This window comes from Cuculus canorus, chromosome 24, assembly GCF_017976375.1.
Source record: "Cuculus canorus isolate bCucCan1 chromosome 24, bCucCan1.pri, whole genome shotgun sequence".
NCBI classification, from domain to species: domain Eukaryota; kingdom Metazoa; phylum Chordata; class Aves; order Cuculiformes; family Cuculidae; genus Cuculus; species Cuculus canorus.
Window position 1 is genome coordinate 879,862 of NC_071424.1, and position 9,523 is coordinate 889,384.

General features: G+C 52.0%; 1 protein-coding gene across 5 annotated transcripts in view; it reads left to right on the top strand.

Annotated features, from left to right (window-relative positions):
• CDK18 (cyclin dependent kinase 18) overlaps positions 1-4,631 on the top strand; it is a 46,606-nt gene extending 41,975 nt beyond the window's left edge. For all 5 annotated transcript variants that reach the window (XM_054087323.1, XM_054087322.1, XM_054087321.1 and 2 more), the window contains exon 16: positions 61-4,631. In XM_054087323.1, coding sequence (XP_053943298.1) covers positions 61-95 — 35 coding nt within the window. In that variant the 3' untranslated portion in view covers positions 96-4,631. The remainder of the gene's footprint in view (positions 1-60) is intronic.
• Positions 4,632-9,523: the final 4,892 nt, after the last annotated feature.

The window sequence follows — 9,523 nt, forward strand, 5'->3', positions numbered from 1 at the left end:
CTCTGCAAAGCGCCGCTCCATGTCTCACCTCCCTGACCCATCTCTCTCTCTCTTCCTCAGCCCGAGGGAAGAACAGGAGGCAGAGTATATTTTAAACTCGGATCTCATGTTCTTCTTGTCACCATGGAGATCAAAGCACTGAGAAAGGAGATGGCAACGCGCTCCCACCTGACCCAACACAGAATTACTGACTCGAACAGGACAATGCTGAAGCACCCTTGGCCACAGGCTGTCCCCTGCCCATCTCCACATCCACAGCCCCTAGAGCTGCTGTTGTGGACCCGTGGCCTCTTTTCCCCTCTTTGTTTTCATGTTGTCCCCATCAGATGTGAGCTGCCACCCTCTGTGCAGGTGCTGTAGTGAGGAGCTGCCCTGGGCATCGCCGGGAACGTGGGGTCGTGTGCTGCCCCCGAGAACTGCTTGCTGCCCTCGGAGGGGTGACTGAGGCGTGGAGAGGTTTTGCGAGCAGACAGTAGTATCTCCGAAGCCGGGCTGTGGATCATAGCATTTGACCCCACGGGCATTTCTGAAAACGCACCTTTGCTCAAACGATCTGCTCTGTCCCCGCTGTTCCTTGGGGAGATGCTTTGCAGCCACACTGTGAGTTGGAGGCACGACCCAGCCTGGCACTGGAGAGACAGCACCCGAAGCACAAGCACCATGGCAACCCTCCCTTATCTGCCCTTGCTCCTGCCTACGTGACCCTTTTTTCTCTCCCCGTCTTCGGTACCTGAATCTTGACAAGGATGGCACGGCTGGGAGGAGAAGGCTTCCTATTGCTTCCTCCGGCATCTCCCCCTCTTGCCACCCTTGCGTTTCCAAACTGATTCAGCTGGCCGCTGCCCAGGGATGTCCTGAGCGGAGAGCAAGGACTGGCTTAGCTGGCAGGGCTGGTGCTTGCTGGCAGAGCTGGGCAGCAGTGGGACCAAACGAGAATCCGTGCTGCCTCGCATTGCTGCGCTGAGCCCCTCAGGCACCATTGGAACAGCCCCCTTCTCCTTGCTGAGCCTGCCGCCCCCCAGCCCACGACCCCTCTGCTATCAGCGCAAGGGGCAGGACACGGATCCCAGCTGGCATCTCCGGAGCGCATCTCCCCCCACATCCCATGGCAGAGCCCGAGCTGCGCAGCCGCTCCGTACCAAAGTGTTGCACACACCCACCTCAGTGCATTTTCTACCCAAAGGAAGGGGGAGAGGTGCCAAACCTCCCACAGCTCAGCTGTGGGGACCAGAAATAGACCTGGGGAGAAGCAAATCATCCCTCAAGCCTCATCACCCGGTCTCTACATTTGTAGCCAACACCAGATCGATGCCGTGGGACCGAGGTGCTTGCTTAGGTCTGAGCGTGCTTTGCTGACCAAGGATGGCTGCTGGTGTGCTTTTCCCTCTGTACACTTCAGGAACGTGCCAAATCCATCCTGAGTGAAGAGGTCCTACTGCACCTCTCTTCCACAGCCTGCAAACAAACCTCTTCAAGCTGTATGAGCCGTGCAAGAAGCCTCTCTACTGTATAATATTCACATCCTTTTTTTGGCTGTCCCGGATGACGAGTCCTCTCACCCACCAGTCCTCCACCCCATGGATGTGGCCAGGAGACTCTGGATTTGACAGGCGCTGGGACTGTCACCTGGCACTGGGACTAACAGGACATGCTGATGTCTCAGCCCATCACGCTCCCTTTGCTCAGGGCAGGGAACTCTCTGTGCCGCTGTTGCCCTGTCGAGCTGGGAGCGAGGGCTCTGTTTTCTGCTTTTCTGTATTTCTTCTGTGATCCTCAGAAAATGAGGATAAATGAGGAGACCCCGGAGCTCCCCAAGGCTTCCGAGGCGACTCCTCCCCGTGCCAGTGCTCAACACGATGCGAACACCGAGCTTCCCCCATCAGACCAAAGCTGTTAATTCGGGTTTGTCCTAGACAAGCATCCAGACGTCTGCATTGTTTGAGGTTTGCCCATCCCTGCTCAGTTCCCTTCTCAGTGTGCCCAGCATACAGCGAGCTGAATAGTTCATTAATTGGTTCCATTTGATAGGGAAGAGCGTGAAATGCCATCAGCCACCAGTGACGCATTTCACCCTGGTGTCAGGGCAGTGCTTTGCCTGGTTTCTTACACCCATCTCCTGCTGCGTGGGGCTTTTCAGTAGAGAGCTTCGCCAAGGGAGGTGTTGGCTTGGAGTAAGTCTGAACTCACACACTCTCATCTTTTCTTTTGCAAAGGCATTTTATTCAGGAATTTTCTTTGGCATGGCAGGGATCTGTGGTGCAGAGTTGCGTTTCTGAGGGCAGCCAGCTCCCATCAGGAATTAGCAGCTCGGCAGGCAGGACGCGGCATCTCCTGAGACCCTGCGGCAGCACCTTCAGGTACACGGGACAGAGAGTGCTGGTGTGTCCAGGGGAGCGGAGTCCACAGCAGTCTGTGCGCACAGATGGGATGGGGAGCAGAAACCCCCTGCGGGCACTCTTGGGAAGCTCATTCAGGATGTGTTTGACCTGCGTTTGTGCAGTTTTCTTGCTTGGTGTTATCATCTCCGTGCACTGAGGTTACCTTGGGGCACAGGGTGCCCAGCTGAGCATCCTGCTTTCACATGGGGGGGACGAGGCAGAGGACCCGGTCTTGTGAGAGAGGTGTTCCTGCTGAAGGTTAAGGTCACCTGTGGAAACCGCTGGGGAGAAATGTTTGGGAAAATCCTAGCAATGGCTGTGTAAACAGGATTGCTTCACCCGGAATCAGATAGTGAAGACAAAGGGCCTATTAGCTGCTGTTTATTCTTTTCTAGCCTTTGCCTTTCCTCCTACAAATCCTTCCTAAAGGAGACACTATTATTTATTAGCCCTGTGCACTGCTAACTGCCTCAATATAAGATAACCCCTTTTGTTCCACCGCATTTAGTGGATATTTGATTCCTATTCAGGAGGACGATAATGTATGTAAATATTTGGTGCCCACTGAGCAGGGTTGGATTTATAAACTCTGGTTGCTGCTGCACTTGCACGTGTTGGCTGGCAGAGCCCTGAGCCTCTGATCCCACGTGGCACAGTGCCCGCTGCGAAGAAAAGGAGCTGCAGGTTAGAATCATAGAATAGTTTGGGTTGGAAGGGACCTTAAAGATGGTGAAGAAATTCCTCCTTATGTCCAATCTAAATCTGCCCCTCTCCGGTTTATCCCCATTGCCCCTCATCCCATCCCCACAAGCCTTTGTGAACAGCCCCTCCCCAGCTTTCTTATAGCCCTTTCTGATACTGGAAGGTCGCTGTAAGGTCTCCCCGCAGCCTTCTCTTCTCCAGGTGGAACAACCCCAACTCTCTCAGCCTGTCCTTGTACGGGAGGCGCTCCTGGCAGGTTGGCAGTTACCAAAGCCGAGAGCCAAATCCCCCTTCTCCATCTCCCGGATGGTGAGGACTGCAGGGTCTGTCTGGGTTGTTGGGGAACAGCATCCATCAATAGCTCAGTTTGGGCAGATCCGGAGCAGAGAATCTGCGTGCAGGGAAGGAAACGTGCAGCGGTGCTGCTCGGCCCCAGGCAGGCTTTCCCCAGCTTTTGGAGCACCAGCCGGCCAAGTTGGATTTTTAAAGTAGCGCTAATGGAAATGCCAGGAATGTCTGTGGCTCTCCAGCGTTTTGTTCATGTTGTGGGTTTTCCCATCCGCGGCTTAGCGCAGTGGTTGGCACCGCTGGCTTTGACAAAAGGAAACTTATTTTGTCTTCCAGGTGTTTTCCTTGCATTCTTTTTTTTTTTTTACCAGTTCTGGTGGAAAACAGAGTTTTGGCTGTGCCCTCAGGAAAGTCCCTATTCCTTCGTCTCTCCAGCTGATAGCTAGTTAAACAAATGGGAGTGAATAATGTGTAAAGCAAGGTCTGTGTTATGGGGCAATGATAAAACTTAGAGGCAGAGCTATCGATTTTCACCCTCTCCGTGTGCACATGCGCACGCCTTTCCTGGCCCAACCTGTTGCCAGGTCTGTGCGAAGTTTTAAATAACAAATCTGCATCGTATCTTGGAGACTAAGGACAAATTACATGGACTTTGTCTTCTCCCTTACAGATGCAACAAATAATAATTAGAAGGCCATTTTCCCAAGCTTCTCCATGTTTTCTTTGGGCTTTCCCCCTATGACTTATGTTAGAACCATGGAGTTATTGGGTTAGAAGGGACCTCAAAGCCCATCCAGTTCCCTGCCATGGGCAGGGACACCTCCCATTGGATCAGGTTGCTCCAAGCCCCATCCAACATGAGGTTAAAAGTGACACGATGTCACCTTCCACAGGCTGGGAATCTCTGCCTGAGCTGCTCTCCTGTCTCTGTACTCTCTGGTCTTGTAAGGAACGCGTTTGGATGTCCCTTTAGCTCTCCCCAGTAGCGATGTCTGGGTGCAAACACTGTGAAACCCACTTTCATTGCCTTCTCCCATCACGCTTGTCCTACAGCAGGAAAACTAGATCCGAGCAGCCAGGATACACATACTGTGAACGTTCTCTGGTGTGATCCATTTGCAGAAGACCAATAATATATTTAACTAGTGTTGTACAAAGGAAAGATGCATTTTAAAAGAAATGAATTTTAAAGATTTATTCCAAAAGAAGCAATGATTTTTTTATAGAAAGTTTTTCTGGAATAAATGGAAAGGTACAAAAAAAGACCCCTATAATAAAAGATTGTATCCATCTATCAATCTTGTGTCTGAATGTTTTATAAGAGTATTTCAATTTTTGTATTTCAGATGTGACATGGACTATATTGTGGATGTGCTCATTTTATTGCTAAGGCTTATATTACACTTGTATTGTGAATACTCCGAAGCCAAGATTAGACAATAAACTTTATGGAGTACAGGATAGTTTTGTGCAGGATATAATTTTTCTCTATTTTTTTTTTATAGGAGAAAGATCTGCTTTGTTTTTGAGTTTCAGCTAGGTAGCACTGGTGTCTCGGGTGCGCAGGTTCCTGGAAGGCTCCTGAGCGGCTCCATGGAGTGGCGCAGGGCAGGAAGGGACTTGGAGGCAGCTCTTGGGTCACAACAACCCCATGTAATGCTCCAGGGTTGAGAAAGAGCGGCTGGAAAGCTGCCTGTGGAAAAGGACCTGGGGGTACTGGGTGGCCAGTGAGAAGGCCACCAGCATCCTGGCTTGGATCAGCCCTGGAGTGGCCACAGGAGCGGGGAAGGGATTGTCCGCCTGGACTCGGTGCTGGTGAGGCTGCACCTCGAATCCTGGGTTCAGTTTTGGGCCCCTCAGAACAAGAAAGACATTGAGGGTCTGGAGCGCGTCCGGAGAAGGGAACAGAGCTGGGGAAGGGTCTGGAGCCCAGGGGTTCTGGGAGCTGCTGAGGGCCCTGGGGCTGTTTATCCTGGAAGAGGCTGAAGTGAGACCTCATCGCTCTCTGCAGCTCCTGGAAAGGAGGTTCTGGTGAGGTGAGTGCTGAGCTCTGCTCCCAAGGAACAAGTGATGGGATGAGAGGAAATGGCCTCAAGTTGTGCCGGGGGAGGTTTAGATTGGAAATTAGGAACAGTTTCTTCATTGAAAATGTTCTCAGGCATTGGCAGAGGCTGCCCGGGGCAGTGGTGGAATCCCCATCCCTGGAGGTATTTAAAAGACGGGCGGTTGAGGTGTTCAAAGAGATGGTTTAGCAGTGGACAGGTGCGGTTGGACTCGATCTCAAAGGTCTTTTCCAACGTAACAATTCTATGACTCCTGGGAGCGTGCTGTGCTGGCCTCGTGCCTTCCCACACCGTCATCCCCACAGCTGCTTTCTGCGCAGCTCCAGGACATTCTCTGTTTCCCCCCTGTTAAGGGGGCGTTTTTCTGCTGGCTGTGGTTATCTCCCAGACAAAGACTTGGGGCAGAAGGAGTATCTCACTACCTGACCTTTGCAAGGGATTGAAACCCAAGACCTCAAGAACTTTTGTGCAGTAGGAAAGTATTTCTATGTCCTTTGTGTGGATCCTAAGGCACAAAACAAATATTGCCATAAGCCTATCAGGCAAATAAAGCACAGAGCTGACTGGCCCAGCCCATGGTTGGAAAGGAACTGAAGGGCAGAGCTGGAGAAGGGACAAAAAATCCTAGTTTCCCAAAGCTCTAGCAGATAAAATCCGCTGAGATCAGAGCTGTTCGACACTGCAATCGTCTTTACCTATTCCTGCTCTCAAGTCCATCAGTGCCGAAGAGAAGCAGCAGCCACCCAAGTCTGAGGGACCTGGGAAGAGCCAGAGATGGAGGAAGGTGGGGACCTGTGGGATCTTTAGGGCCGGATCCATGGTTTAAGCACGTAGATGATGGGCAGCTGGTTTAGGGAAAGGGGTAAAGCTCTTCCTCCCCCTCCCTGGGCTGCACCTCCAGCCAGCACCCAGCCCGCCTGAGTCACGTTCAGGCGCTGCCGTGGGCAGATCCTTGGTAACAAGCTGTTTGCCAAACCAGTTCCTCCATCTGCTGTGCCCATTGCTCCAGTCTCACAGCGGCAGCTGCTGCCGGCACTGGGTCCCATGGAATGCTACCAAGCGGCTCCAGCCCACATCCCTCGCCCGGGGACACGGCCAGTGGCCGGATGCCCCCAGCTGCCCAAATAGCTGTGACCTCCGCGTCCCTTAGGGAGTCCTCCTCGCTCACAGCGATGCTCAGACCAGGTCACCTATTGCTCCCTGAGTCTCTCGGCGTATCTGCAAAGCAGGGATGATAAAATACCTGCCAGCCTCAGCGAGATAATTTATGATTAATAAATTACAGGTGGATTTGAGGGAGGCTCAGCCTGGTGGTTTCACTGCAGCCAACCCTCCTCTGCCGCAGTTTTAGTCCGGTAAAGGAGGAAGCACATTGATTCCAGTTTAATCGGGGTGGAGGTGTGAATTATTTCAGTTGTACGGTAGAAAAACATGTAGGTCAGCATTTCCTCCTTTTAGACAAGTGTTACAGGATCTGTAATAACTGGGCCAAGATCTCAGGCTAATGTTTGACCTAGAAGCGGAGCCAAGCCTTCCAAATCACACCGTGTGTTTTGAAACTCTTGACCCTGACATACACGAGGTGAACACCTCTCCGGTTCCAGGTGCTCAGCCCTTCCATGCTGGGTTGCTGAACATCTTACATGCAGCCTGGAATAATTCAGCTCTTTGTATGGAAAGTTTACATTGTGATTTAAGAAGCATCACTCCTTTCCTCAGCAAAGTTCAGTGTTTGAAGGTGGTTTTTTTCTTATCTCATCAAGCTTACTTGGGGACGGCTGAATTACAGCTGTAGAAAGGCATCAGGGATGTGGATCTGTTGGAGCGAGTCCAGGGGAGGACACAAAGATGATCGTAGGGCTGTCCTCCCATACGAGGGCACGCTGAGAGAGTTGGGGTTGTTCATCCTGGAGAAGAGAAGGTTTGGGGACAACCTTAGAGCCGCTTCTAGTACTGAGAGGGGCTCCAGGAATGCTGGGGAGGGGCTCTGGATCAGGGAGGGCAGGGACAGGATGAGGGGGAACGGTTTTCAGCTGAAAGAGAGAAGATTGAAATGAGGTCTTAGGAAGAAGGTGTTGAAGGTGGTGAGACAGTGGCCCGAGTTGCCCAGAGCAGTGGTGGCCGCCCCACGCCAGCACTGAGCCTGGACCAAGATAAATGATGCCTGTATCACAACAGCAGAACTGAAGACAATCTCGTTTCTGGGTAGAAGCTCTATAGATTGCGATAGCGCTGCTCTGCTGTTCCTTCATTCATGATTCCACTTTGCAGTTTGCAGCAAGCACAAAACTGTGGGTGTTTAATTCATTGCAAGTACAACATCGATCTCAGTTTGGAAAACAGCCTGAAGTGCCTCCTCGTGAAGCTAATTCTGGTGTTGCACACACCCCGAGTCCTGTGGCTTGCATTTTTATGAGCTGCCTCCGAGGATCTGGGTTTCAGCATGTGGAGCCAGAAAGGATCTGTGTGTTCTTCTGCTGACTAACCCACCTACGCTTCGCTTCTTATTTGCAAGCATCTCTTGCATGGTTTATGTTATCCCTGATAAAATGGCCTGATGTTCCTGGAAGCGAATGTACCAGCATTTAGGCCATCGCCTAGCAAAGCAGGAGCCGCTCTTGTGGGAGTTGTACTTAATGTTTGTACCCTCCAGCGCCTGGATGCTGCATTTTTATCTGAGAGCGGATGCAGTGAACCTGCAAAGGTGTGGAAAGTGTTGCTCAGCCATTTTACAGCTGGAGAATTCAAGGCCAAGAGAGCTGATGCTCTCAGGTGATGCAGTAATGGAAGCCAGGGGCAGAGTGCAGGTCTCCTGATTCCCCGCTCAGTAAAGGAAGAAACAGATCAAGATTGAAATCAAGAATGTGGTCCAGAGCAACCACGGGTAAAGCCCCACCAGCCCTTTTATCGGGGCATCACACCTGGCTTGTGGAAGAGAAGGATCTGCTGTTCCATCAGGCAGCTCCAGCTCCGTGCAAAAGGAGATGTATGGACAAAGAGGGGCAGGAGAGGACCTTCCCTACAGCGTTTTGATGGCCCTGAGGCTGTAGCTCACAGGCCACACCAGACACCCCCTCCCCTCCATCCTGCCACCCAGGCCATTAAGGAAGACGGTTTATCACGTAACGATAAAACCAGATTTCCAGCCACATCGTTGACTCACTCTGTGTCTACAAGCAAATCGCTTTGTTCCTTTCTGGCCCTCAGTTTCCCCATCACTAAACTAGGATAACAACATCGTTTCATCCCTCCAGGCAGCTGAGCTGTTTCTTAATTGCTTAATGGTTTCAGGTGCGGGAGCCTGGCAGCCCAGGAGTTCTCCCTTCAGTGCAATCAGGGTTTGCTGCCCGTCTCTTCGCCGCCGCTGCCCACAGCCCCTTTGTTCGCTTTGGTGGTGGTGGAAGAGGGTGTGACGCTGCTCTCCTTATTCTGGGAATGCTCCTGCAGATGTGAGAGAGAGGAGAGAACAAGGACTCGGATGCAATTTGGGTTAGCTAAACATTAAGCTATGTCCAGGTGGAAATGAGCACCTGCAGCCCCGGAGCAGCATTCCTGAGGGACAGGTCACAGGACGTGTGGGTACGTGCGCGGGGTCGGCTGGCGTGGGAAGGGACCCGGTGTGCAGCCTCTGCCACGGCTGAGCTCCATCGCTCCCGCTTTGCCTGGAAAGAGCGTTCTAAAAATGGCTATTCTTTCCTAGCTAAAGTAGGTGAAATATTTATAAACCCATCCTCTAGAGGAGACCTTCTGCATAAGCATCAACCGCTCTGGCTTTAAAGCACCATCCCCCCTCCCAAACATCTTCTGCTGCTCAACCAGAGAAGGGGCAACTTTAATTGCATTTGTCTGGAACGGTTGCACCTATTTATGGATGTGGGAGAGAGCAGGGACGGCCACCAGCAGAAAAAGGGGATTTCTGGGCTTCCTTGCTCGGTTGTGCTCTCTGTTGCACCAGGTTTGCCGCTGTGGCTGTAGTTTGGTGTCGTTTCTGCCAGGATGCGTGGATCAGCAGGATTCCCCACTTTTGGCAGGATGATGCAAACCCTGTGGGATACTGGAAACGGGGGAAGGAGGAGGATGGAGAAGGGGAGA